Here is a 27,738-nt window from a genome sequence, read left to right as displayed (position 1 = left end):
CATGCACATCAGGAGACAGATTTTCAGGGATGTTCTAGTTCTCATATTGAGCAAAGGAGGGAGGAGTGTGGTGGTGTCCTTTAAAAGGGTTGAGGTAGACTTTCCAATCTTTTAGTGTGAATTAGAGAAAATGACATACTCTGCACCAAAGTCCCCTATGGGGGTAATCCAAGTAACAACCGTTACCATCTAGATAGTGATATTCCCATTTTACAGATGGGGAAACGCAGGCATATGTTGCTTGTAGCAAGACCAAGGGCATGGAGGAAGTTTGCCAAATTTGGGATTAATAGTTGAGCATGCATTGGAAGTCAGAAATGCATAATGCCAGGAAACACCTCTTTCTGGATAAGTATTCTGACCTATGCCCTTCATGGGCCATACTGGTTGTTGTTGTTATCCAAACTTAATGTCATTGCTTTCTACTGATACAATGATTTTAATCTGTGAAAGTAGAACTTGTTGTTTTATTTTCTGGTAAACCTTGATTCATTTTGTTTTGCGAGTTTTTGAAATGTGTAGTTAGTCAAATTGCTTTCAATATCTTTCAGCTTGTGGAGATAGTCCGGAACAAATTAGAGCACCAAGTGGGGTAATCACGAGTCCAGGCTGGCCTTTTGAATATCCTGCCAAAATCAACTGTAGCTGGTATATCCATGCAAACCCAGGGGAAATCATCACTATAAGGTAATTTTGCTATTGTACCACCCTGGTGTATTAAATAGTCATTAATTGCATATTGCTAACTATGGATTACATATTTCTCAACCTTCTCTATTCGAAATTTGGTACTTGTAGTGTTAACCCCAAGATCTGTCTTTATATTTTTCTACAGCTATTTTACTTTACTTTGGCTTGTAGCATTTGGGCCCAGTTCTGCAATCTCGATGTACTCAAAGGCCCAGATTTTCAAAAGAGTACAGTACCCAGGAGCTACCATTGCAAACAATGGGGCTACTGAATGCTGAGTTGTTTTTAAAAATTTGGTCAATTAATTTAGATACATGAATGGGATATGAGTGCTTCTGAAGACCTGAAACCTGGCTCAAGGTCTGGGACTGGGCACTTCAGAAAATCTGATGCAAAATTCTCATAGAAAGTCGTAGGAGTTTTGGGTGTACAAGTAACAGTTATTCAGGGTTTATGTAAGTAGAGCCCTGCAAATCCACGGATAGCCACTTTATATCCACGGGTATCCAGATGCGGATATCCACAATCATTTTTGCGGATTGCAGATTGGATGCAGATACAAATTTTGTATCCGTGCAGAGCTCTATATGTAAGGAAGGAATAGACCGAATGCTAATTTTATAAATGTCAAATAGAATGCCTGCATTCAGTGGTAAGTTGTAATGGAAAACTTGATCGTTTTAATGTAGTCATTGGTGCTGAAGAGAGAAAGTTGCTGCAGCTTTTTCATTAAACATTTCTTTTGGCTAAGTCTTTTTAAACCAAAGTTCATAATAGTGGTCATGCTTTCATACTTATTCAATTTGCTTTTAATTTCTCTGTAGCACTACAATCCATCTGTTTTTTGTCAAGGTTTTTTTAAAGGTACATGGGAAATTCCAAAATGCTGCAATGTTGATAGATTTCATCCTATAGAAATCTAAAATAATCACAGACAACAGTTACAAATTTTGCAAAGGTTTACTTTTATTTTTTTGATATCTATTTCATATACCTTGTAAGTTTATAGAGGAAATAATGTCCTATCTTTTGTACCATATGTTCAGGTACTTATCAGTTCACACCCTTCCCACCCCTCCATAATTTCCAGGGAAATCAAAATTTGTTTTAACATCAAGTTAGAACTGGGACTGTATACAGTCCACAGTGCTGATTATGAAACTGCTTTAGCTGCAGATTTTGTTTGTTCCCAGTGCAGACTTGCTGACCAGGAAGAAAGGAGGGTTCTATCAAAATAAACACTGGGCTAAGAATGTAGTCTTTTTAAAATTGTTTCAGTTCAGAGCTTTTATTTCTACCCAAATTTTTTTTTACAGTGGCATGTCATTAAGTTGCAGGGTACAGTGGATGCAGCTGTTCAACCACAAAAATGTTTCCTAAAATCTTTATTCTAAGCTAGGTTTATAAGATTTGTTATACATCAGTGCTAGCTTTCTTCTATCAATGTACTGCGTTTTATTAGCCATGCCATTTCGGTCTAGTGCTTTGTTCTCTGCACTGGCCTACTTTTACCTAGGCACAAAGATATGTATGGATGGGAGCCATACCATTCTGTGGTAATCGAGTCTCGTGAATCACCTATATTTTTAGTGTAGTTAGGATCTAGCACAGTTCAGTCAGCTAGTGTGGACCGGGCCAAATCATGTTTAAATCATGTTTTAATCATAATTCTCATACAGTTTGGCTCCATCTACAATAGCAAGTCCAACCATAGGAAGTTGCTTTAACTGAAACAATGTTGAGACTTGGTTTAAATAAAATCTCTTAATATGATTTCAAAATCATTAGAGATTGGGCCTATAAAAAGTATCTTTGCTACCAGAAGAGTTAAAACCTTTTTTTAAAATGAAAGCTAAAATTCTGTCAAACACAGAAGTTGCTAAGTCTCAGGGGCAATAGCCTAACAGCTTGGAAGGGGTGGGGAATTACAAGCATGTGCATTTCTAGGATCCTGGTGATGGAAAGACCATCTCTGTTACATCATTACAAAGTGTATAGTAAAATTCTGTCTGCAAAAAAGGCAATAAGACCTTACTGACCATTTTCTTAGGCCTGGTCCACACTAACCCCCCACTTCGAACTTACCGCGGGTCCAGATGCGGCAGGCAGGCTCCCCCATCGACTCCGTGTACTCCTCTCACGGAGCAGGAGTACCGGTGTCGACGGCGAGCACTTCTGGGATCGATTTATCGCGTCTTGTCTAGACGTGATGGATCGATCCCAGAAGATCGATTGCTTACCGCCGGACCCAGAGGTAAGTATAGATGTACCCTTAGTTTTTCAACTTCAGACCAGTAAAAACTCCTTCCACTCGTTTCCATTTTAAACAGCAATAATTTATCAAATAACTTCTACAATGGCCACTTCATTAGCAAAGTTTGATTCTTTGTATCTTTTGCAGTTTTCAAGATTTTGATGTTCAGGGATCACGGCGATGCAGTTCGGATTGGTTAACAATAGGAACCTACAAGAATGTGGAAGGTTATAGAGCATGTGGCTCCTCCATTCCATCACCATACATCTCTTCACAAGACCATGTTTGGATCAGATTTCATTCGGATGACACTATCTCCAGGAAAGGCTTCAGATTGGCCTTCTTTGCTGGTATGTTTCAAATAAGGACCATTGATATGTTTTCTTATTACTAGGGCCGTCGATTAATCACAGTTAGCTCATGCGATTAACTAAAAAAAAATTAATTGCAATTAATCACACTGTTAAACAATAGAGCACCAATTTAAATTAAATATTTTTGGATGTTTTTCTACATTTTAAAATATATTGATTTCAATTAAAACACAGATTACAAGGTGTCCAATGCTCACTTTATATTATTTTTGATTACAAATATTTGCACTGTAAAAATGATAAAAGAAATAGTATTTTCAATTCACCTCATACAAATACTGTAGTGCGATCTCTTTATCATGAAAGCGCAACTTACAAATGTAGGTTTTTTGTTACATAACTGCACTCAAAAACAAAACAATGTAAAACTTTAGAACCGCCAAGTCCACTCAGTCCTACTTCTTGTTCAGCCAATCACTAAGAGAAACAAGTTTGTTTACCTTTACGGGAAATAATGCTGTGCACTTCTTAATTACAGTGTCACCTGAAAGTGAGAACAGGTGTTCACATGGCACTGTTGTAGCTGGCGTCGCAAGATATTTACGTGCCAAATGCCCTAAAGATTCAAATGTCTCTTCATGCTTCGGCCCTCATTCCAGAGGAAATGCTTCCATGCTGATGATGCTCATTTAAAAAAATAATGCGTTAATTAAATTTGTGGCTGAACTCCTTGGGGGAGAATTGTATGTCTCTTGTTATGTTTTACCCATATGTCCTGTTATAGCAGTCTCAGATGATGACCCAGTACAGGTTGTTCGTTTTAAGAACACTTTCACTGCAAATTTGACAAAGTGCAAAGATATCAATGTGAGATTTCTAAAGATAGCAACAGCACTCAACCCAAGATTTAAGAATCTGAAGTGCCTTCCAAAATCTGAGCAACAAGGTGTGGAGCATGCTTTCAGAAGTCTAAAAAGAGCAACACTCTGATGTGGAAACTACAGAACCCAAACCACCAAAAAAGAAAATCAACCTGCTGGTTACATCTAACTCAGATGATGAAAATGAACATGCGTCGGTCCACACTGCTTTGGATCATTGAGCAGAACCTGTCATCGGCATGGACATATGTCCTCTGGAATGGTGGTTGAAGTATCAATCTTTAGCGCATCTGGCACGTAAATATCTTGCAACACTGGCTACAACAGTGCCATGCAAATGCCTGTTCTCACTTTCAGGTGACCTTGTAAACAAGAAGCAGGCAACATTATCTTTTTCAAATGTAAACCAACTTGCTTGTCCGAGCGATTGACTGAACAAGAAGTAGGACTGATTGGACTTTTAGGCTGTAAATGCAGCTTTTGAATACAGTTTTTTTTTTACATAATTCTACATTTGTAAGTTCAATTTTCATGATAGAGATTGCACTATAGTACTTGTATTAGTATTTTTCAATTCACCTATCTTTTTTTTTTACATTGCAAATATTTGTAATAAAAAATAAATATAAAGTGAGCACTGTACACTTTGTATTTTGTGTTGTAATTGAAAACAATATATTTGAAAATGTAGAAAACCTCCACAAATATTTAAATAAATGGTATTCTTTTATTGTTTAACAGCGTAATTAATAGCGATTAATTTTTTTAATCGCTTGACAGCCCTGCTCATTACATGAAAGTTTCTTCTAGTCTAGGTTTTAAGACCTGCACAGTTCCTTTCAGCAGCATAAAAAGTATGGTATCTTATACAGTCAAATAATGATGCATTGCGATGGAAGAGAAATATACATTGTCTGAAGTATTTTAATAGGTTGGGAAACTTCAAAATATAACTGCATACCTAGAGTTTGTGGTAATGAAGAAAGTGAATGAGGTTGAAAAGAGCTCCATTATAAAACAGCCTGTTTAGCTACCCATAAATTTTTTTTAAAATTGGGCTTGAAATTCTCAACCTCAAAATTGAGTATTTTTAGTAAAGTTTTTAAGGTAAATGGTTTCACTTGTTTGTGTTGCTTAAGTGTCTGTGGGAAGAGGAAGGAAGTACTTGTTAGATAACTAGTTTTAAATTTTTTGTATTTTGTATCTCAAATGGCTGTAAATATGAATTTCAAACTTGGTATATTTGAGTACTTAGTCCACTTCGAAACTTGGTACTAGATCAACAGTTGTGCATGCAAAAGTGCACAAATTTAATCTTTCTGATAACACTGCTCTACAGCCAAAATGCTTCTGAAATAAATGTAGTCAAACTTTACTAATTCTGGGTCACTGAGAATGAAAATGATGCTTAAAATTGTTGATTGGCTCTACTTTTCAAGATATGCTATTGGGTCAGTATATACGACCCTTGACTTGGGAATGGCAGAGGATAAGTGAGTTATAAAGGGAAGGGATCTCAATTTAAACCAGAAATGACTAAAATACATCTTTGACTGGATCTATGAATAAATCTATGACTGGGTTTGGACAGTACTTGCTTTTTAGGCAAAACAATGAATGATGCAATCTGAAGCTGATATTGCGTCATACATGATATGAATTGCATCATGTTATTCCTAGAAGTCATGGATGATGCAACGGTCAATATGTTGAGTTTCTTTCCAGATGGTCAGTAGAAAACACAGTAAGATGTGATTAACTTAAATGGATATATTTGCCATGAGTAAAGGTTGCAACATTAGGCTCTTAGTTTGTATTTCTGCAGTGGCTAAAGAATACTAACATCTAAATAACTGATATCTGATAATTGTGTGCAGCACTAAAAGTACCCACGTATGTTTCTTAATATGAAATCTCTTATTAATAGTGCATAATCAGGACTAAAAATTATTAGTTGTGTGATGGTAGTAATTTGCCATGTAGTATGATACCTAATCATGAGTAGAGAAACGTTGAAGAAATAAAAAATCAAACACTCTGAGAACAAGTAGTAATGGTATCTTGTCATGTTAACAGACCTGTATCTCATGTGGTGGCTTACTTAGGCCTAGTCTACACTAGGAGGGGGATCGATCTGTTACGCAACTTCAGCTACCTGAATAACGTAGCTAAAGTCAACGTACTTAGATCTACTTACTGTGGTGTCTTCACTGCGATAAGTTGATGGCTGACGCTCTCCCGTCGACTCCGCCTGTGCCTCTCGCCCTTGTGGAGTACTGGAGTCGATGGGAGAGCGCTCAGCAGTCAATTTATCGCATCGACTAGACGTGATAAATTGATTCTCACTCTATCGATCGCTGCCCGTCGATCCAGCAGGTAATGTAGACAAGCCCTGACTTACAAAAGGGAAAAGTACACCTCATTAAAATACTTCAGGTACCCAGATATAAACTAAATTAGTGCATGCTAGAATTAGGTATTGCAGCAGGGAATGAGGAGTTTACTTGATTTGGGTCAGCTAGTTCATTATTCTGTACCTGATCATTAATCTGTATAGGAATGGAGTTGGAGTGTCCATATCACAAAATCAGCTGACGAGGAAATTTATTTAGGCCACCATTACAACCACCGTTAATGAGCACCCTTCTTGGCAAGTTTGGTGATTCATAGATCATAAGCCGAGAAGGGACCCTTGTGATAGTCAAGTCCTGACCTCTTGTATAACACAAATCATAGGACTTATGTGACTTAATTCCTGTTCGAACTAGAGCATATTTTTTAGGGTAACATACAGCCTTGACTAAAGAATTTCCAGTGATGGAGACTCCACTACAGCCCTTGTTAAGATTGTTTTCTGTGATTAATTACCCTCGATGTTAAAAACTTACACATTTCTAATCTAAATATGTCCAGCTTCAACATGTTCCTCTTCGAGTGATGGCACATGTCAGTTCCACTGTAGGTGTGTGTGAGCCTTATGCACAGATGTTGGAGATTTTCTTCCTTCAGTAGTGCCTGTCGGGGTGGCTCGCGTGTCACCCCTGTCGCTGCACAACACTGCATGCTGGTATAAGAGGGTGGAGCTGCTCCCAAGCCTCCTCAGTGCCTCGATACCTCCAGTAACAATTGTTGGAGCAATCTCCAACTTGTTTACTTAGGTGCATCCCTCACTCATTGTAAATAGTTGAAATTAATTGTTTTAGTTTTTCAAGTAAGTTAATGCCAGGTTTTTGTTTGTGTTCTTCGGGACCAATTCTTTCCTTTTTGGTACCAGGCTCAGTACTGGAATGATGCCTCGCTCCCTAGGATTAAGTCCTGTGGGACACATTCAAAGCCTGTGCCAGTCAGTAGTCCTCATTCACTTAGAAGTGCTTGGGTGTGGCCCACGTGAATGACAAGTGTCACATTGGCAAGGGCGTCAAACCCCATTCAAAAAAGGATAGAGCAGTGAGGCTTAAGTGCTTGCTTACGGAAGCATCACTTTGACTCCCCCCTCTCCCCTCCCCAGCCAAGTCATCACATTGAGAGAGTGCTTCAAGTACTTCAGCACTGGTATGGCATGCTCCACCAGGCTCATAGTTCCCCAGTACCGAAGAAGAGACCCAAAACTTCCTCTGGCTCAGTGTCTCATTCATCTACTTCTGTACCGACGTAAGACAGAGGTGAGGACTCTACTCAGGGTGAGGCTTCTGGAGAAGTTCTGAGCCTCACCCTGAGTAAAGAGGGGTTTGCTGCCTTTGGAGCCTGTGCCAGATCCATCAAGGCTGTCCCCAAGAAACGTTTGAGGGGCCAGCAGTCTGGGGTGTTATGCATATGTATCTGGAAGAGACTTGCTTAGCCTCTTAGTACCAGTTCGCATTTGAAACTGTCCAACTGGTTTCTTCTCACTCCTCACCTCACAGAGAACCCACAGTACTGCTACTTAGATCTCTTCTCAAACCAATTTTATCAAAAGGGATACCTCCCGTGGTTTCTCCAGTACCACCATTTCCAGGTTTAGGATACCTTTCTCTGGTACCATTTGCATCAGAGCCTCCATCATCAGAAGCCTCTGATTCCTCATCCAAGGCTGGGACACAGTGCTTACCCTCCTTTAAGATCATCAGGATCATGGACGATGCTGCAACACCAACAGTGGCCTTTTCTGAAGGGGCAATGGTCCGGACAAGGATGGGTCCCAGGTCCATACTAGTGGCCACTCTGGGCTCCATGGGATGGCTGTCCTGCAGCCAGGACTTCATCTCAACACTCGTAGGGAGCGCATCATACGTGATGGCACCAGAAACGTCATTCCCCAGTACCCGATGTTCTTAATACCTGGTCCTTATCTCAACATTTCTGCAGTGTCCAGCCATTTTAAAAATGTCATGTCACATTAGCTATCCTCCAATCATTTGGTACAAAAGCTGATATAAATGATGGGTTACCAAACCACAGTTTTAGTATTTCTGCAATTTCACATTTGAGTTCCTTCAGAACTCTTGGGTGAATACCATCTAGTCCTGGTTATTTATTACTGTTTAATTTATCAGTTTGTCCCAAACCACCTGTAATGACACGTCAATCTGGGACAGTTCCTCAGATTTGTCACCTAAAAAGAATGGCTCATATTTGGGAATCTCCCTCACATCCTCAACCGTGAAGACCGATGCAAAGAATTCATTTAGTTTCTCCGCAATGGCCTTATCGTCCTTGAGTGCTCCTTTAGCATCTCAGTCGTCCATGACCCCGCTGATGATTTAGCAGGCTTCCTGCTTCTGATGTACTTAAAAAAAAAAAAAAAAATTGGTATTACTTTTTAAGTCTTTGGCTAGCTGTTCTTCAAATTCTTTTTTGGCCTTCCTAATTATATTTTTACACTTAATTCACCAGAGTTTATGCTCCTTTCTATTTTCCTCATTAGGATTTCACTCCCACTTTTTAAAAGATGCCTTTTTGCCTTTCACTGCTTCTTTTACTTTGTATTTAGCCATGGTGGCTCTCTTTTAGTTCTCTTACTATGTTTTTTAATTTGGGGTATACACTTAAGTTGAGCCTCTATTATGGTGTCTTTAAAAAGATTCCATGCAGCTTGCAGGGATTTAACTTTTGGTGCTGTACTTTTTATCTCAGGGTCTGCAGCTCAGGATCGCAAACTAGCAGGCACTCCTGAGTCAATATGACTACATGCTGTGGGAGAACATTGCTAAATTAAAGGACAAGTTACTAGAGGATTGCAAATAATTCTCAGTGATGGTGGAGGAGGGTAAACTGGTCACCAGGACTGCTCTCCAGATAAGTCAGTATAGTGCAGATTCAGCAGCTCAAAACATGGCATCAGCAATAGTCCAGACTACCTACTGAATTCCAACAGACCACACAGGACCTTCTGCTTGAAGGTCCTTCTCTGGTCTCTGAGAAAGTTGATGACCGGCTTCGCAGTCTTAAAGGTTCTAGGGCAACACTCAGATCCTTTGGAACGTACACTTCAGTGACAAAAAGAAAGCATTTTCAGCAACAGCTTTTTAACATCCTAGCTTTGCTCCCCATTCCCAGGATCCCCCTAGGGAAAAAAAAAGGAATTATAGAAGGCACCCTCCACCACTGTCCTCTTCAGCATCCCCAGGCTCATCCTGTCCAGCTGCCTCCTCCAAGCAGGCATTTTGACAGGGTTGTTGAGGACAGTATACCAGTCTCCTCACTTCTGTCTGTTCCCCCTTTTTTGTATTTACCAGTTGCCTGTCCTGCTTCCTAAGTGCTTGGATCCACATAACATCAGACTATTGGATCTTAAGCACTAGGGAATAGGGGTATGCCATCCAGTTTACTTCAAACCCTGCCTTCCCCACCGTCCCTCTTCAGAGACCATTCTCTTCAACAGGCGGTCCAATCTCTCCTTCAGACAGGGGCCATAGAGGAGTACCATTGAACCCAGGGGAAAAGGCTTTTATTCTTGTTATTTCATGATCCCCAAATTGAAAGGATGCATCAGCCTCATTTTAGCTCTAAGAGAGCTGAACAAATTCCTGAAGAAAATAAAATTCCGTGTGGTTACCCTAGCATCAATTATCCCTTCCTTGGAACAAGGAGACGGTTATGCTGCCCTCGACTTGAGGGGTGCTTTCTTACGTATCTCAATATGTCTTGACCATCTAAAGTCTCTCATTGTTGGTGAATGGCTGTCACTATCAGTTCACAGTACTTCTGTTCAGCTTGGCAGCTGCTCCTCTGTATTCACAAAGTACATTATGGTGGTAGCCGCTAATCTTCAAAAATTAGGGGTCCTGGACAACTAATTTATCTGTAGTTGATCAGAGTCTCAGTCCTGTCTCTAGTATATCAACTGCTCTATCCATATTCAATACTCTGGCGCTCCTCGTGAATTGAGAAAAATTAATACTGAGGTCTGCACAAACAATAGAATTCATTGGAGCAGTCCTCTATTCCACAAATGCCAGGGCTTTTCTGCCACAAACCAGATTTAAAACCATTCAAAAACTGGTATTCAAATGAAAGCTTACAGACTCAGAACAGCATGCAAGTGCCTCAGTCTGTTAGGTCACATGGCAACATGTACCTATGTAGTGCAATACTCCAGACTGCGACTCAGGATGCTACAGATGTGGGTAGCATAAATATATATCCTGAATCATGATGCCTTGGGCAAGGTGATTCAACTGCCTCAGCTAGTCCTGTTGTCTCTGGATTGGTGGACAGACCTTCTAAAAGCTTGTGTGGGAGTTCCCTTCCTTCCCACACTACCAACACTCACTCTAGTCACAGACCTATATTCCCTAGGTTGGGGAGCTCACATTGGGTCCCTTAAGACGTATGGTTTTTGATCATCTCAGAACCCAGAGGCTCACATAAATGTCAGAGTTAAGAGCAACAGGTCTAGTCTACTCAATCTTCCTCCCCCACATAGTGGGGGAAAATCTATTGATTCTAATAGACAACTCTGAGACCATGTTTTACCTAAACAGGCAAAGAGGAGCGCAATCAAACTAACTCTGTCAGGACTCTTCTGTAGCCCACTCGATTCACCTTAAAGCTACTTAACTTCTGGGGAAACAGAATACAATGGCAGATCAACTGAGCTGATTCTTCACCGATCAACACAAGTGGTCATTATGCCCAGACATAGCACGGGCCATCTTCCAACTTGGGGTGGATTCCCAAAGTGGTAATCTCAGCCCAGGCTCCCTAATAGATCCCTTTATCCTGTCTTGGGAGAATTGCCTTCTATATACCTTCCCTCTAATTCCTTTGCTCCTCAGAGTAGTATCCAAAATAAGGAGGAATCATGCTCATCTCATCTTTATAGCACCAGTGTGGACCTGTCAGTATTGGTACTCACCCCTACTGACACTGTTGATAGCGCCACCTCCTATCCCTCCTGTTGGATCCAGACATAATTTCCCGAGACCATGGCCACATTCTGCACTCTAGCCTCCGCACTCTGCATCTCACAGCGTGGATCCTTTGACTGATGGCCTTTGAAAGGTTTTGATCACAGAATGTCAAAGTGGTACTTCTAAATAGTGGAAAACCCTCAACTAGGATCACTTACCTGGCTAAATATAAATGCTTCTCCATTTGGTCTCATGAGAAAGGTGTATCTTCTCAGCAAGCATCCCTTAATGTTGTGCTGGACTGTCTTCTAGATCTAAAACAGAATCCGTTAGTTCTGTAAGGGTGCTTTTGGCTGCTATCTCAGCTTTCCGTATATGGATGGATAATAAGCCCCTTTTCTCCAACCACATTTTACTCAATTCCTGAAGGGCCTGGCCAGATTATAACCTCAAGTGTGGGACCCCATCCCTTCTTGGGATCTCAGCTAAGTCCTGGCAGGTCTACTGGAACCCTCCTTTGAAGCCCTTGTGACTTGCTCTCCTTTACCCACTCATAAAAAAAATTGTAGAAGGATAAGGTTTATCTCAGGCTGCACCCAAAAATCCTTACAAAAGTAGTCTCATCTGTTTGCCCATATTTTTTCCAAAACCCCATCACATATGCATGAAGAAAGGCTTCACTCATTCAATGTGAAAAGAGCATTAACTTTCTATCTAGAGTGTACTAAATCATTCCAGAGTTTTATGCAGCTGTTTGTCACAGTTGTGGACAGAGTTAAGGACAATACAGTTTCTTTCTAGAGAATGTTCTGGATCTCTTCCTCCACTTATTTATGCTACCAACTAACTAACAGCTAGAGTACTGGTGCATTCCAGTAGAGCACCAGCAGCTTCTGCAGCTTTCCTGGTTTGAGTACCAATTGCAGACATTTGTAAAATAGCAAATTGGTCTTCAGCCAACATCTTCACTTCTCATTACGCTATTAACTGGCAGTTCAGAGACGTTGCCAGCTTCAGACAGGTGGTTTTACAATCGCTGTTCAGATAGACTCCAAACCCCCCTCTGTAGCTGTATAGTTGAGTTACCTACAGTGGAACTGACATGTGCCATCACTCAAGAAGAAATGGTTACCTATCTTACAGTAACTGTAGTTCATTAAGATATGTTGTACATATCCATTCCATGACTCGCCAACCTTCCCCTCTCTATCAGAGTATGTCCAGTACAACGGAACTGGGTGTGGGGGAAGAGTCAGCGGGTGGATCCGCCCTCTTATACCAGCATGCAGTGGCACGTGGCAACACAGGGCTCTCATGCTGTCCCTACAGGTACCACTGAGGGGAAAAAACATTCTGACATCTGTGCACAAGGCATATGCACACCTAGAGTGGAATGGATGTGTGCAATACATTTCTAAGAACAACAGTTATAGAAAGGTGGGTAACTGTTTCTTATACATTCTTCTGGTAGACCGAAGAGCCCTGTTATAGCCCCTCTCTCTTATATTCCTTGGTTCATGTCAGCTATTCCATTGTGCTACTCCCCTCTCAGTTCTGCCTGTGTATCATAGAATCATAGACCCATAAAGTTGGAAGGGGCTGTAAGGGTCATCTATTGTAGCCCCTGACCAAGATGCAGGATTTGTTGTTTGGACCATCCAAGACAGATGGCTATCCAACCTTCTTTTTAAAACCTCCAGTGAAGGAGATTCCATGACCTCCCTTGGCAGTTTGTTCCATTGTCCTACTGCTCTTACTGTTAGGAAGTTTTTTCCTAAAATTTAATCTAAATCTGCTATGCTGTAGTTTGACCCATTGTCTCTTGTCCTGCCCTCTGTGGCAAGAGAATTTTTCTCCATCTTTTTTTATGGCAGTCTTTCAAGTATTTGCAGACCACTATCATGTCTCCCCCTTAATTGCCTCTTTTCCAGACTAAACTCATATGGCTTGCATTCCATCCCTTTGATCATCTTTGTCACTCGCCTCTGGATCCTTTCCAGTTTCTCTACATCCTTTCTATACATTGATGTCCAAAATTGGATACAGTACTCCAGCTGAGGTCTAACCAGTGCCAAATACAGCAGCACTATCATCTCCCATGACTTGCATGCTATGCCATTGTTAATGAAACCCAAATTGCATTTTGTTTTTTGCAACAGCATTGCATTGTTGACTCGTGTTGAGGTTGTGATCCATCACACCTCCCAGATCCTTCTCAGCAGTACTGCTGCCAAGCCAGTTTTCCCCCATTCTGTATTTGTGCATTTGGTTTTTCTTCCCTGAGTGTAGCGCCTTACATTTGTCTTCAAATTTAATTTTGTTGTCTATAGCCCAGTTCTCCATTTTGTCAAGATCCCTTTGAATTTTATCTCTATTCTCCGAAGTGTTGGCATCCTCCTCCCCCAGCTTTATCTCATTTGCAAATATGATCAGTATGTTCTCTATTCCTACCTCCAGGTAATTTAATAAAGATGTTGAGTAACACCGGACCCAGAACATATCCCTGTGAAACCCCACTTGAGACCTCCCTCCAATCTGACATCATTCCATTAATAGCTACTCTTTGTTTGCGATTGTTTAACCAATTATGTATCCGCCTAATGGTAGTTCTACCAAGCCTGCATATCTCCAACTTATGAAAATGTCGTGTGGGACTGTCAGAAGTTTTGCTAAAATCCAGGTATATTATGTCCGTCACATTTCCCCTATCCACCAAACTAGTTATCTTGTCAAAGAAGGAAATGAAGCTGGTTTGGCATGATTTGTTCCTAGTAAATCCATGTATGGCTTACGAGACTCTTTGAATCCCCTGGGAACTCTGCTGTTCTTCTGTTCTGGTTTGTCTGCTCTAGCTCTGGCTGTTATACTTGACTCTGCACCACCCAAACCCTTTCTAAGCTCACTCAAACATCCATTTTCATTACAGCTTCCAGTAGCATTAAAACACACAATAGTAAAAAACATGAATTGCCAGTGAGCATTTTACTTGGCTGGCAGCCTCAATAACTAAAAATTATCAAATATAAGCTGCTTGTCTTCACTGTCAATGCCCTTCACTGCCTAACTCCCACCCTACCTATCTTCTCTCATCATATTGAGATGTTGTCTCTGGTCTATGGTTGGCCCATGATACAAGCTTCTGTTGCCCACTTGTTAAATTTCCAAACAAGCATCTTCATTCATTCTCCCATGCTGCCCTTCACATTTGGGAAATGCTTCTGGTAAACATTCACAAATCTACCTTATCGTTCTTCAGATCCCTCCTTAAAACTCTTCTTTGCTGTGATTCCACTACTTCCCTAGGAACAGGTAACCTAGGTGAGCTCTGTGACTTTATCCTCACGCACAATTATTTCAAATTTGGTGGCAATATATACCTCCAGACCAGTGGCACCGCTATGGGCACCCGCATGGCCCCTCAATATGCCAACATTTTTATGGCTGACCTGGAACAACGCTTCCTCAGCTCTCGTCCACTCATGCCCCTTCTCTACCTACGCTATATTGATGACATCTTCATCATCTGGACCCATGGGAAGGAGACCCTGGAACAATTCCACCATGATTTCAACAGCTTCCACCCCACCATCAACCTCAGCCTGGACCAATCTACACGGGAGGTCCACTTCCTAGACACCACCATACAAATAAGCGATGGCCACATTAACACCACCCTATACCGAAAACCCACCGACCGCTACGCCTACCTTCATGCCTCTAGCTTCCACCCTGGTCACACCACACGATCCATCATCTACAACCAAGCACTGAGGTACAATTGCATCTGCTCCAACCCCTCAGACAGAGACCAACACCTACAAGATCTTCACCAAGCATTCTCAAAACTACGATACCCACACAAGGAAATAAAGAAACAAATCAACAGAGCCAGACGTGTACCCAGAAGCCTCCTGCTACAAGACAGGCCCAAAAAAGAAACCAACAGAACTCCACTGGCCATCACCTACAGTTCTCAGCTTAAACCTCTCCAACGCATCATCAGTGATCTACAACCCATCCTGGACAATGCTCCCTCACTTTCACAGACCTTGGGAGGCAGGCCAGTCCTCGCCCACAGACAACCTGCCAACCTTAAGCATATTCTCACCAGCAACCACGCACTGCACCATAACAACTCTAACTCAGGAACCAACCCATGCAACAAACCTTGATGCCAACTCTGCCCACATATCTACACCAGCAACACCATCACAGGACCTAACCAGATCAGCTACAACATCACTGGCTCATTCACCTGCATGTCCACCAATGTTATATATGCCATCATATGCCAGCAGTGCCCCTCTATGTACATTGGCCAAACTGGACAGTCACTATGCAAGAGGATAAATGGACACAAGTCAGATATCAGGAATGGTAATATACAAAAACCTGTAGGAGAACACTTCAACCTCCCTGGCCACACAATAGCAGATGCAAAGGTAGCCATCTAACAGCAAAAAAACTTCAGGACCAGACTCCAAAGAGAAACTGCTGAGCTCCAGTTCATTTGCAAATTTGACACCATCAGATCAGGATTAAACAAAGACTGTGAATGGCTATCCAACTACAGAAGCAGTTTCTCCTCCCTTGGTGTTCACACCTCAACTGCTAGCAGAGCACCTCACCCTCCCTGATTTGAACTAACCTCATTATCTCCATACTGATTTATACCTGCCTCTGGAGATTTCCATTACTTGCATCTGAAGAAGTGAGGTTCTTACCCACGAAAGTTTATGCTCCCAATACTTCTGTTAGTCTTAAAGGTTCCACAGGACCCTCTGTTGCTTTTTACAGATTAAGACTAACACGGCTACCCCTCTGATAGGTGAGATTGTGGAAATCCATTCACTGAAGGTTTTTAAGAATAGGTTAGACAAACACCTGTTGGGGATGGTCTTGGTTTATTTAATCCTGTCTCAGTGCAAAGGAATGGACACTAGATGACCTCTTAGGGTTCCTTCTTTTCTACGTTTCTATGATTCTATGCCTACAAAAAGCTTGAGGAGAAACTGTTTTGTCTGTGGATGCACTGATGCCACTGTCTGTCATGCTGCCTAATATTGTCTCATTGTTTCCTTGTACTCCCTTGTCTGTATCCATCTGTTGTCTCTTACCCTGTATTTAGATTGTAAGCTCTTTGGGGCTGGGACTGTCTTTTTGTTCTATTTATACAACACATAGACCAGGACCCACTGTCCTATCTCTTGGTGCTATGTTAATACAAATATTTTTTAAAAGGGTTAAATGCTCTTGTATTTAAAGTTATCCAGTGGTGAATGTGGTGCTGTATGTTAGGTCAGGGGTCGCCAACCTTTCAGAAGTGGTGTGCCGAGTCTTCATTCACTCTGATTTAAGGTTTCGCGTGCCAGTAATACATTTTAACATTTTTAGAAGGTCTCTTTCTATCAGTCTATAATATATAACTAAACTATTGTTGTATTTAAAGTAAATAAGGTTTTTAAAATGTTTAAGAAGCTTCATTTAAAATTAAATTAAAATGTGAAGCCCCCCAGACCAGTAGCGACGGGCAGTGTAAGTGCCAATGAAAATCAGCTCGCGTGCCGCCTTCGGCACACGTGCCATAGGTTGCTTACCCCTATGTTAAGTTAACATGCCAAACCAGTAACAAGGTCTGTGTCCCAAGGAGCTTGATTTTAAAGGCACAACAAGTATAACCGTCCTTAGCCATAATGCTTTGTGGAACAGGTAGGTAATTAGAATTATTGTTGTTCTTTTAAGGAATAGCAAGAAACTTTTTCATCCAAATGGGTAACTTTTTCCAGAAAGTTTAAAAGCGTGTGAAAGTAAGAGCTTAGATGTAAATCACTTTTGCCTTCATTATTATGGTGTTGCTTTTAATTCTTGCCTCTTTCAACACCAGTAACCCTCAGAAACTGTCTTCTGTCTCGTTGATCAACCAACCATTTATGTATTTTCCATTTATGTATTCAGAATACTGAAGATTTTAAAAAAAAATTCTTTACTCATTACTAAAGAAAACTATGTTTGCAATCTTGCAATATGATCAGTGCAGGCCCAACAGTTCATCCACATGGATCCAATTGCAGGACCAGGGCCTATATATATATATTTTTTTTAACACCAATGCCTACAGTATTTTTAGTAATTCTGTAAAGAGCAACTTTCCTAAAATGATGATATTGTGTTAATCCAAATCTTTAGTCACATGGCCTTCATTAGGTTCTTTGGGAATTTATCTCAAATTCTCAAACACACACACCTTGGTAACTCCAAACTGTAGGTGTGCCATAATGCTTGGGGGTGTATAGAGACAGCAAGTTGCTAATTTGCAGTTGAGTTTATATTTATTGTCAGTGGAAAGGCTTTTTTAAAAAAAAAGAAGTGTCAATCTGTTCATTTAGTTAAAATACCGTTTATTAGCACATCAAAATATTTATCAGTGAAACAAGGCAATGTCACTAATAACAAATCTGGTTTTCCTTTAGTTGCTGCCCTAACAAGGTCAGCATTTTCTAAAGTGCAATCACTCACTGATTTCTTATCCCTTCTGTGCCCTGCTCTCGCTACATGTCTATCTGTTTGTCAGTTAAACCCAGCGAGCACTGCCAAAGAGTGCTTATCACTTGTTTGCTTTTTATTTTTCTGTGTATTTTTTAAAAAAAGCCTTTAGATTTTAAAATGCCAGAGGTACTGGGTCATCCTTTAACTCTGTTCCTTTCCTTTTTAATTGCTTAGATGATAAACTTAATATTTAATTGATCTTTTGCAGGATAGTATTAGATGTTTAGGTTGAAGTTGAGGAACAGAGAAGTGACTTGGCCCATGGTCACTCAGCAGGTCATTAGTGGAGCTGGAAATACAACCTACATCTCCTGAGTCATAGTCCTGTGCCCTAACCATTGGAGAATACAGCCTCTCTATTACTTTCTTTTAAATACCTTGTGTCTACTAATACTGTTTAAAGCTCTGTTCATCAAGCTAAGTTCCTGAGGATGTGCTGTACAGAGTCCATCCGTCGTACAACTTTTAAACAGTACCTGGGAGCTTTATAAATATGGGTCATAAGAACAGCCATGCTGGGTTAGACCAAAGGTCCATCCAGCCCAGTATCCTGTCTACCAACAGTGACCAATGCCAGGTACCCCAGAGGGAGTGAACCTAACAGGTAATGATCAAGTGATCTCTCTCCTGCCATCCATCTCCACCCTCTGTCAAACAGAGGCTAGGAACACCATTCCTTACCCATCTTGGCTAATAGCCATTAATGGACTTAACCTCCATGAATTTATCTAGTTCTCTTTTAAACCCTGTTATAGTCCTAGCCTTCACAACATCCTCAGGCAAGGAGTTCCACAGGTTGTGTGAAGAAGAAATTCCTTTTATTTGTTTTAAACCTGCTGCCCATTAATTTAATTTGGTGGCCCCTAGTTCTTCTATTATAGGTACAAGTAAATAACTTTTCCTTATTCACTTTCTCCATACCACTCATGATTTTATATACCTCTATCATATCCCCCCTTAGTCTCCTCTTTTCCAAGCTGAAAAGTCCTAGCCTCTTTAATATCTCCTCATATGGGACCCATTCCAAACCCCTAATCATTTTAGTTGCCCTTCTCTGAACATTTTCTAATGCCAGCATATCTTTTTTGAGATAAGGAGACCACATCTGTACGCAGTATTCAGGATGTGGCGTACTATAGATTTATATAAGGGCAATAAGATATTCTTCGTCTTATTGTCAATCCCTTTTTAAATGATTCCTAACATCCTATTTGCTTTTTTGACTGCCGCTGCACACTGCCTGGACATCTTCAGAGAACTGTTCACGATGACTCAAGATCTCTTTCCTGATTAGTTGTAGCTAAATTAGCCCCCATCATATTGTATGTATAGTTGGGGTTATTTTTACCAATGTGCATTACTTTACATTTATCCACATTAAATTTCATTTGCCATTTTGTTGCCCAATCACTTAGTTTTGTGAGATCTTTTTGAAGTTCTTCACAGTCTGCTTTGGTCTTAACTATCTTTAGCAGTTTAGTATCATCTGCAAACTTTGCCACCTCACTGTTTACCCCTTTCTCCAGATCATTTATAAATAAGTTGAATAGGATTGGTCCGAGGACTGACCTTTGGGGAACACCACTAGTTACCCCTCTCCATTCTGAAAATTTACCATTTATTCCTACCGTTTGTTCCCTGTCTTTTAACCAGTTCTCAATCCATGAAAGGATCTTCCCTCTTATCCCATGACAACTTAATTTACACAAGAGCTTTTGGTGAGGGACCTTGTCAAAGGCTTTCTGGAAATCTAAGTACACTATGTCCACTGGATCCCCCATTGTCCACGTTTGTTGACCCTTTCAAAGAATTCTAATAGATTAGTAAGAAATGATTTCCCTTTACAGAAACCAAGTTGACTTTTGCCCAACAATTTATATTCTTCTATGTGTCTGACAATTTTATTCTTTACTATCGTTTCAACTAATTTGCCCGGTACTGACGTTAAGACTTATCGGTCTGTAATTGCCGGAATCACCTCTACAGCCCTTTTTAAATATTGGCGTTACATTAGCTATCTTCCAGTCATTGGGTACAGAAGCTGATTTAAAGGACGGGTTACAAACCATATTAATAGTTCTGTGATTTCACATTTAAGTTCTTTCAGATCCAACTAACGTAGCTTATAACATGGTTTGGCAAAAACTTTTTTTTTTAAAACCTGTTCACATTTATTTAAACATGGTTCTAATGTTTTTGTCCCAACCTGATTGCAGAACCAGATTAAGTGTTCTCAAACCATGCTTTACAGTGGAGTATAGGTGGAGTCTTAATAAATTAATCCTTGATGAGAAGTGCTATTGCAACTACAAGATGGCTCTGGAAGACAGTAGTGGCCAATAGAGTGTGTGGCTCTCAGGATAGGGCTTAATACTGAATACAGTACTAAATACCTTGATGCTGGTTTTAGTATCTCCCAAGGCTATCAAGATCTAGGCATACCTGTCAGGTATCAGGCCCACTCCCTGCTATCTCCAGCTTCCTGGCTATATATTTTTGTCTTCTGTTCTGCCTGCCTGCTGCTGGGCTCTGCTCTCCTATCTGTTTGAGGGTAGGCAGGAGAAAAGTAGGAGCAGCCAAAGAGAGTGGTCTTCCTCTTGGTCCTGTGGGGGGGGGGGGTGTTGATGAGAGGTATAATGGCTCCCAGCTCCTCCTCCTTCCTGTGGATTCCTGGTTGCAGAGAAGGAGCTGGGAAGCATGCAACATGCTGTGAAGGGGAATGGAGCCTGCTGCTCTAGTGAAAAAAAGCCTGTTTCCTAAGAGTTACTGGGGTAACCAATCTTGTGGTTTGGGTGGGAGGGGGAATTGATTTTGTTATCTAATCATTTTGGGTATCTTTGTGCAGACAAGGGGGGCAGATTTTCTATTGTTGTAAATTGTCATGGCTCTGTTGACTTCAGTGGAGCTATGTTGATTTACAGAAGCTGAGAATCCAGTTCAAGCTGTCATATTGGCAGAATTTGCTGTTTAAAATACTGTATTATATTTGGATGTATTTGGGGTTGCAATGATTTACAGAGACCTAAATAGTTATAAGGTACTCTGTAACCATATGATATTTATAATTAATATGCAATGATGACCAGAAAGTACTGGAGTCTAATAGAAGTTACCTATATTTACAAATCGTTAAATGTGTGTTTTCAGGAAAATCTGATGAACCAAGATGTGATTGTAACCAGTTTCATTGTGCTAATGGAAAATGCATTCCAGAAACTTGGAAATGTAATAACATGGATGAATGCGGAGACAACTCTGATGAAGAAATCTGTGCCATAGCTAATCCTCCAACAGCTTCTTCCTTTCAACCTTGTGCTTACAACCAGTTTCAATGTCTTTCTCGCTTCACCAAAGTTTACACCTGCCTTCCAGAATCTTTAAAATGTGATGGAAACATTGATTGTCTTGACTTAGGAGATGAAGTAGATTGTGATGTGCCAACATGCGGGCAATGGTTAAAATATTTTTATGGTACTTTCAATTCTCCCAATTACCCAGACTTTTATCCTCCTGGAAGCAACTGCACCTGGCTAATAGACACTGGTGATCATCGCAAAGTAATTTTGCGCTTCACTGACTTTAAACTTGATGGTGCTGGTTATGGAGACTATGTCAAAATATATGATGGATTAGAGGAAAATCCACGCAAACTTTTGCGTGTGTTAACTGCATTTGACTCTCATGCACCCCTTACAGTTGTTTCTTCTTCTGGGCAGATAAGAGTGCATTTTTGTGCTGACAAAGTAAATGCCGCAAGAGGATTTAATGCTACATATCAAGTAGATGGCTTCTGTTTGCCATGGGAAATTCCATGTGGTGGGAACTGGGGTTGCTACACAGAGCAACAGCGCTGTGACGGCTATTGGCATTGCCCAAATGGAAGGGATGAAACCAATTGCAGCATGTGCCAAAAAGAAGAGTTTCCCTGCTCCCGAAATGGTGTTTGCTATCCTCGTTCAGATCGCTGCAACTATCAGAATCATTGCCCTAATGGTTCAGATGAGAAGAATTGCTTCTTTTGCCAACCTGGAAATTTTCACTGTAAAAATAATCGCTGTGTATTTGAGAGCTGGGTATGTGATTCTCAAGATGACTGTGGTGATGGTAGTGATGAAGAGAATTGCCCCGTCATTGTACCCACCAGAGTAATAACAGCAGCTGTCATTGGGAGCCTTATCTGTGGATTGCTGCTTGTCATTGCACTGGGATGTACTTGTAAGCTGTACTCACTGAGGATGTTTGAACGAAGGTAAGTAGCACATGTTCCCAAAGCTAAGATAAAGTATTGTAATTATATAATTTACACAGTAAACAATTTAACATAAGTGTATATCAATAAGAATGGTCTTATTAGTATTGTGTAACTTCTAAAAGTATTCTTCCCTCTCTATATTTTTGAAATTCTTATTGGCAGTGATGGTGGGGATGACGGGAAAGAATAATTTTGATCACTTGCCTGTGGGCAGCTAAAACGTCCGATTTAGTTGTCCAACAGAAAAAAAATGAAAAGGTGCTAATTTTCAGTCTGTGGTCTCATTCGGAAGTAAATTAAAATTAAATATTGTTGCCATGATTGACTGGCAGCATTTCTGTGTGTTCTGCTTGTTCTGTTTTGGACTGTCATGTGCCAGGGTTTCTCGCTCTTCTTTTTCTTAATGAGTCTACCTCTCACTGACTAGTGTGTTTAATTGTCTTTATTTTAACATGAATTAGAATGCTGCTTTTGTCACCAGTCCTATACGGAGAGTAGCACTGGAATTGTGTAATCATGTAATCAAACTGAATTTAAAATTCTATTACCATAAATAATATGAATCTTGATATGGTCTAACACAGGGGTTGGCAAACTATGGCCCACGGGCTGGATCCGGCCCCTCAGGGCTTTGGATCCGGCCCGCGGGATTGCCACCCCCGTGGCGGCGCAGGCCCTGTGATGCTTCTGGAAGCGGCCAGCACCACATCCTTGTGGCCCCTGGGGGAAGGGGGGCAGAGGGCTCCGTGCGCTGCGCTCGCCTCCAGGTATTGCCCCCCACAGCTCCCATTGGCCGGGAACGGAGAACCACGGCCAATGGGAGCTGTGGGGGGCAATGCCTGGAGGCGAGAGCAGCATGCGGAGTCTTCTTTCCCCACCCCCCCCCACCCCCCGGGGCCAGGGCTGGCAGGGAGCCCATCTTATCCCTGCTGCACGCTGGTGCCACCCCAGCGGCGCTCCAGGTAAGTGGCGCTAGGCTGGAGCCTGCACCTTGAACGCCTCCTGCACCCCAACCCCCTGCCCCAGCCCTACATTCATGGCCATGCATGCAATTTCCCCATCCAGATGTGGCCCTCGGGCCAAAAAGTTTGCCCATCCCTGGTCTAACCCCTGTCTATGAACACGTGCTATCTGTTTATGTACTATATAACTTTTTATTCTTCTTGAAAGATCATTTGAAACACAGTTGTCAAGGGTTGAGGCTGAGTTGTTAAGAAGAGAAGCTCCTCCATCTTATGGACAGTTAATTGCTCAAGGCTTAATTCCACCAGTTGAAGATTTTCCTGTTTGTTCACCAAACCAGGTAAGGTGTTTCTGATTATCCCAAAATAGCAGGCCATCCAATTTAAATTTTTACAAACTTTGCTTTCTAACCATGTTATGGGTTTTGAGGTTTATCACTTTCTTCAGCCACCTCAATATTTTTGTACCACAATTATTTTTAAATATTGGACTGCTCTTCATCATAAGAGATGGTGACAACAAACAAATGAATCACTTTGCAAACAACTTAAACAATTTTTTTTAAAGGAATTTTTTTAAAGGAATGCCAATATCTCACAATAGTAAAAATTACAACTGGTAGGTGCAGTGGTGGATGTTGTGTATATATTCCATACAAAGAACATTAAGGTTGAAAAGTCAATCACTCAGAGGTTGGGAAAAGTCAGAATTAGGATGGTTCTTTGAGTGCTTGTTCATGTTGAGTCCAAGTAGGTGTGCCTGTGCCACGTGCACAGTCGTAGAAAGGTTTTTTCCTTAGTATTACCCATCAGATCGGCTGTGAAGCCCTCAGGAGTCGCTCCTTCATGGCATTGTATATAGGTCCCTGCTGACCCACCTTCTCTTCAGTTCCTTCTTACCACCAGTGACGGTCGTTGGAGCAGCTCTTGCTATAGCAAGCAATCCCCTAGTGGAGACTCTTTCTAGTGTTTCTGTAAATAGTTAAAAACTTTGTTAGTTTGAAGTAGTTCTTTGTTAGATAAGTTTCAGCTGGGGGTTCTTCCCCCCCCCCCCCCCCCCCCCCCCCCATGTTTCCCTTTCCTGGGTCCGTGGCCTCAAGGGTTCAAGCCGTGTGGGTCCTGTCTGAAGCCTATGCCAAAGGGAGGACCCACAAGACTCCTGTTTAAAGTGTTAGCGGGACGCCAGTCAGACTGAGAAGTGCAAGATCTGTAGAGGCGTCCACCAAAGATCTAAAAAGGAGAGGGACTTTAGGCTAAAATTGCTCCACATGGAGTCAGCCCTTCATCCCTAGGCAGCACAGGTGGCATCTGACCCCATGTCCAGCACTTCAGTGCGGAGTGCACTGGCCTTGGTAAGAGAAGCCATGGCGCCGAGAAAGGACTCTGACTCCAGGGATCCACAGAATTGCCACTCCTTGGCACTGAAGACGACCTCCAGTGCGAGTGCCCCCATTCACTGGTGCCGCACAAAAGGAAGAAGACCAACAGAGGTTGCTCTCCCACTAGAGCAGTGAAATGAGGAAGCACCAGCGGGGTGTGTCACGTGCCAGGACACCCTCGTTCAGCTCCGACTCAACTGACACCATCGACTCTGGCCTCACTGGGAAGTCTGTCGAGTCTGGTTCTAGTGGACTTCTCAGTGCAGGTGCCTCGGGAGGAGGACTTAGACCTTCTCTCCACACAGGACACCTTTGAGGCGGCTAGGGACCTCATAGCAATGACGGCACAATCCCCTGTGCAGGCTCTGGCGCCACCACCAGGGTTGGCATTGCAAAGAGGTACCATGCCCTCCAGGGGCAAGCCAGCGATGATGTGGCACTGCTCACCCTCACTTCGGCATCACTCCAGACGGAGTCCTCATGGGACTCAGAGGCAGTCATTCGCCTCTAGGTGAAGCCAGCACCGCTCCAGACCAGAGGAGGGGCAGCCATTGCCTATGATGTCATGGCCACCACAGGGTCAGGCACTGGCTCAGTGGCCCTTCTGGACCCTCTGGGCCTACCACTGGGGCCAGGGGCCAGATCCTTGTCAGTGGTTTTGGAGGCGCTGGCCCCTCCATCTTCAACGTCTGTAGTCTGGGAACCTCTCTGGGCACAGAAGATGGGCACGCAGGCAAGCACCAAGACCGCAGTGGGGCCCGGCACTGAGACGGGCACGGAGACCAGCACAGCTCCCAGCGCCATGCAGGGTGTTTCAGCGCAAGGGGATCCCTGCAAGCCAGAGGGTCAGGAAAACCCAGAGCCCCTGTGGGCATCTTCCTCATCCTCACCAGATGAAGTGGTGGCTGGCATATCTACCATGTTGCCGGCCATTGACAACAGAGCCTACCAGGAGTTAATCAGAAGAGTGGCTGAAAATTTGGGCATGCAGGTAGAGGAGGTGTCGAAGGAGTCTGAACCCCGGGTCGACGTTTTGGTGCTGCAAGGTCCTTTGAGGGTGGCTTTGCACCTCATTAAGGCCATCCACACTACTAAAGCATTGTGGCAAGCGCCCGTCTCTCTCCCCCCCGCAGCTGAAGAGGTGGAGAGGAAGTATTTTGTGCCATTCAAAGGGTATGAGTATCTGTTCGCTCACCATTAGCCAGGCACTTTGGTGGTGGAGGCGGCCAACCAGAAGGAAAGATAGGGACAGCCGGGACCGACACCTAAATCCAAAGAGGCAAAAAAGCTGGGCCTTTTTGGTAGGAAGGTATATTCTACTGGGGGGGCTCCAGCTTCGCATTGCCAACCAGCAGGCAATCTTTAGCCGCTACAGTTTTAATTTTTGGAACATGTCCAAGTTTAAAGAACTGCTTTCCACGGAATCCCATTCAGAGTTTGCTGCCATCCTTGAGGAAGGCAAGGTCATCACAAGGACCTCCTTACAGGCCTCCTTAGATTCGGTGGACTCGGCAACCTATATCATGGCAACAGCTATAGCCATGAGAAGACGCTCATGGCTTCAGGTGTCAGGACTCCCTCATGAGGTCCAGCGAACCATTCAGGACTTGCCTTTCGACCGCATAACGCTATTTTCGGAGCAAACAGACACTAAGCTCCACAGCCTAAAGGATTCAAGGCCAATTCTGAAGTCCCTGGGGCTTCATACACCAGCGCCCCCAAAGAAAGCATTTCAAACCGCAGCCTGCTCCTTGATTCTACCCAGCTCCTCCTATGCAGGACTATAGCAGGAAGCGGGGCAGAAGTAACCGACAGAGACCCTCTCAGTCCTCCTCTAACCAGGGCCAGGGCTCAGCAAAGCAGCCCCCAGCCTCCAAGCCAAACTTTTGAAGATGCGCCAAGGGGGTGATGCACCAGTTCAGATCCTGGAACCTTCTCCTCCATTTGTGAATCGTCTATCCCATTTCTACTATGCCTAGGCACAATTCACCTCAGGCTACTCGGTCTTAAGCACGGTAGAATTGGGATATTCTCTCCAATTCTGTTCCCTCCTGCTTTTCCAGCCTCCTTCCCCAACCCTTCTCACGAGTAACTTCTCATGCAGGAGGTGCAGACGCTCCTACATCTCAGGGCAGTAGAGGAAGTCCCTTTAGAATTCAGGGGTAGGGGGTTCTATTCCTGGTATTTCCAATCCCAAAGGCGGGCTCAGACTGAAGGACATAAATCCACACCGTGTAGAGGTCAAAGCATAGGGGTTTATTACACACAGCGCTGGCGGAGTGTCACCTGGCTTATTAGGCTCAGAGACACTGTCAATCAATTGATTACAATAGAATATATAGATATTCCATGGGCGGGGGAAGGTGACAGGGTAGGCAGTTCCACACCCCAGGATAGGTTTTGCAGCAAGACAAGATAGCACAATAGCCAATGGTTAAAAGGTTACACAATGTCTCCGCCCATGGTCTCAAGTTAGCAAGTTAACATTTAATTAATACTTTCATAAAATGTTATTAGTATAAAATATATATGTTGAATTCTGATTTGGGGTCCATATAAACGGAGCAACTCCTTTGATTGTCCGACAGGTACATGTCTAGGGGATAAAGCAAAGAAACAGTGAAAGCATATGGAAATAGAGATTGTCTCCTTTATGTCTTAAGGCAGGGCATTGGTCCCTTGGAAGGGAGGTGGAAGGATGCCATATCATTATAGTGACATGTGCCCTTTTTTTCATAAACTGAAGGTTGGATCTGTGGGAAGACTGTTTTCCCTTCAGGAGAAACACAATAGGAACAGGGATCCTTTGTTCAATTTGAAACATTGGATGAAAAATAATTATTCAGTTATTGCCTCAACATCTGGCATTTCTACTGACCAAGCATATCTTAGCAAAGGCAATGTTATCTTGTTTATTCTGCTTTTCTCTTAGCTAATCACTATTTACACGGCTTCTGGTCTCCAGACCAAACTCTGGACTTTGGGTCTGAGAAGAGCTGGCAAATCCATATACCAGGTTATTATATAACACGCACATGGATTTTAACCCTTCACAGACCTATTGTAGACTTGTGAAACCTCAACAAATTCATGAGGAAGATAAAGTTTTGCATGGTCTCCCTGGCTTCC

At 42.3% G+C, this 27,738-nt stretch overlaps 1 protein-coding gene across 2 annotated transcripts in view; it reads left to right on the top strand.

Annotated features, from left to right (window-relative positions):
* LRP12 (LDL receptor related protein 12) overlaps window positions 1-27,738 on the top strand; it is a 99,113-nt gene that overhangs the window by 55,640 nt on the left and 15,735 nt on the right. For both annotated transcript variants that reach the window (XM_005305992.5, XM_005305991.5), the window contains 4 exons: window positions 552-687; window positions 3,092-3,294; window positions 21,164-22,265; window positions 23,439-23,571. In XM_005305992.5, the coding sequence (XP_005306049.2) occupies window positions 552-687; window positions 3,092-3,294; window positions 21,164-22,265; window positions 23,439-23,571 (1,574 nt within the window). The remainder of the gene's footprint in view (window positions 1-551; window positions 688-3,091; window positions 3,295-21,163; window positions 22,266-23,438; window positions 23,572-27,738) is intronic.

The sequence above is a fragment of the Chrysemys picta genome, chromosome 2 (genome assembly GCF_011386835.1).
Source record: "Chrysemys picta bellii isolate R12L10 chromosome 2, ASM1138683v2, whole genome shotgun sequence".
In the NCBI taxonomy this organism is placed as follows: Eukaryota; Metazoa; Chordata; order Testudines; family Emydidae; genus Chrysemys; species Chrysemys picta.
The sequence above is the reverse complement of the archived record's forward strand: the minus strand, read 5'-3'. Positions and strand labels throughout refer to the sequence as shown.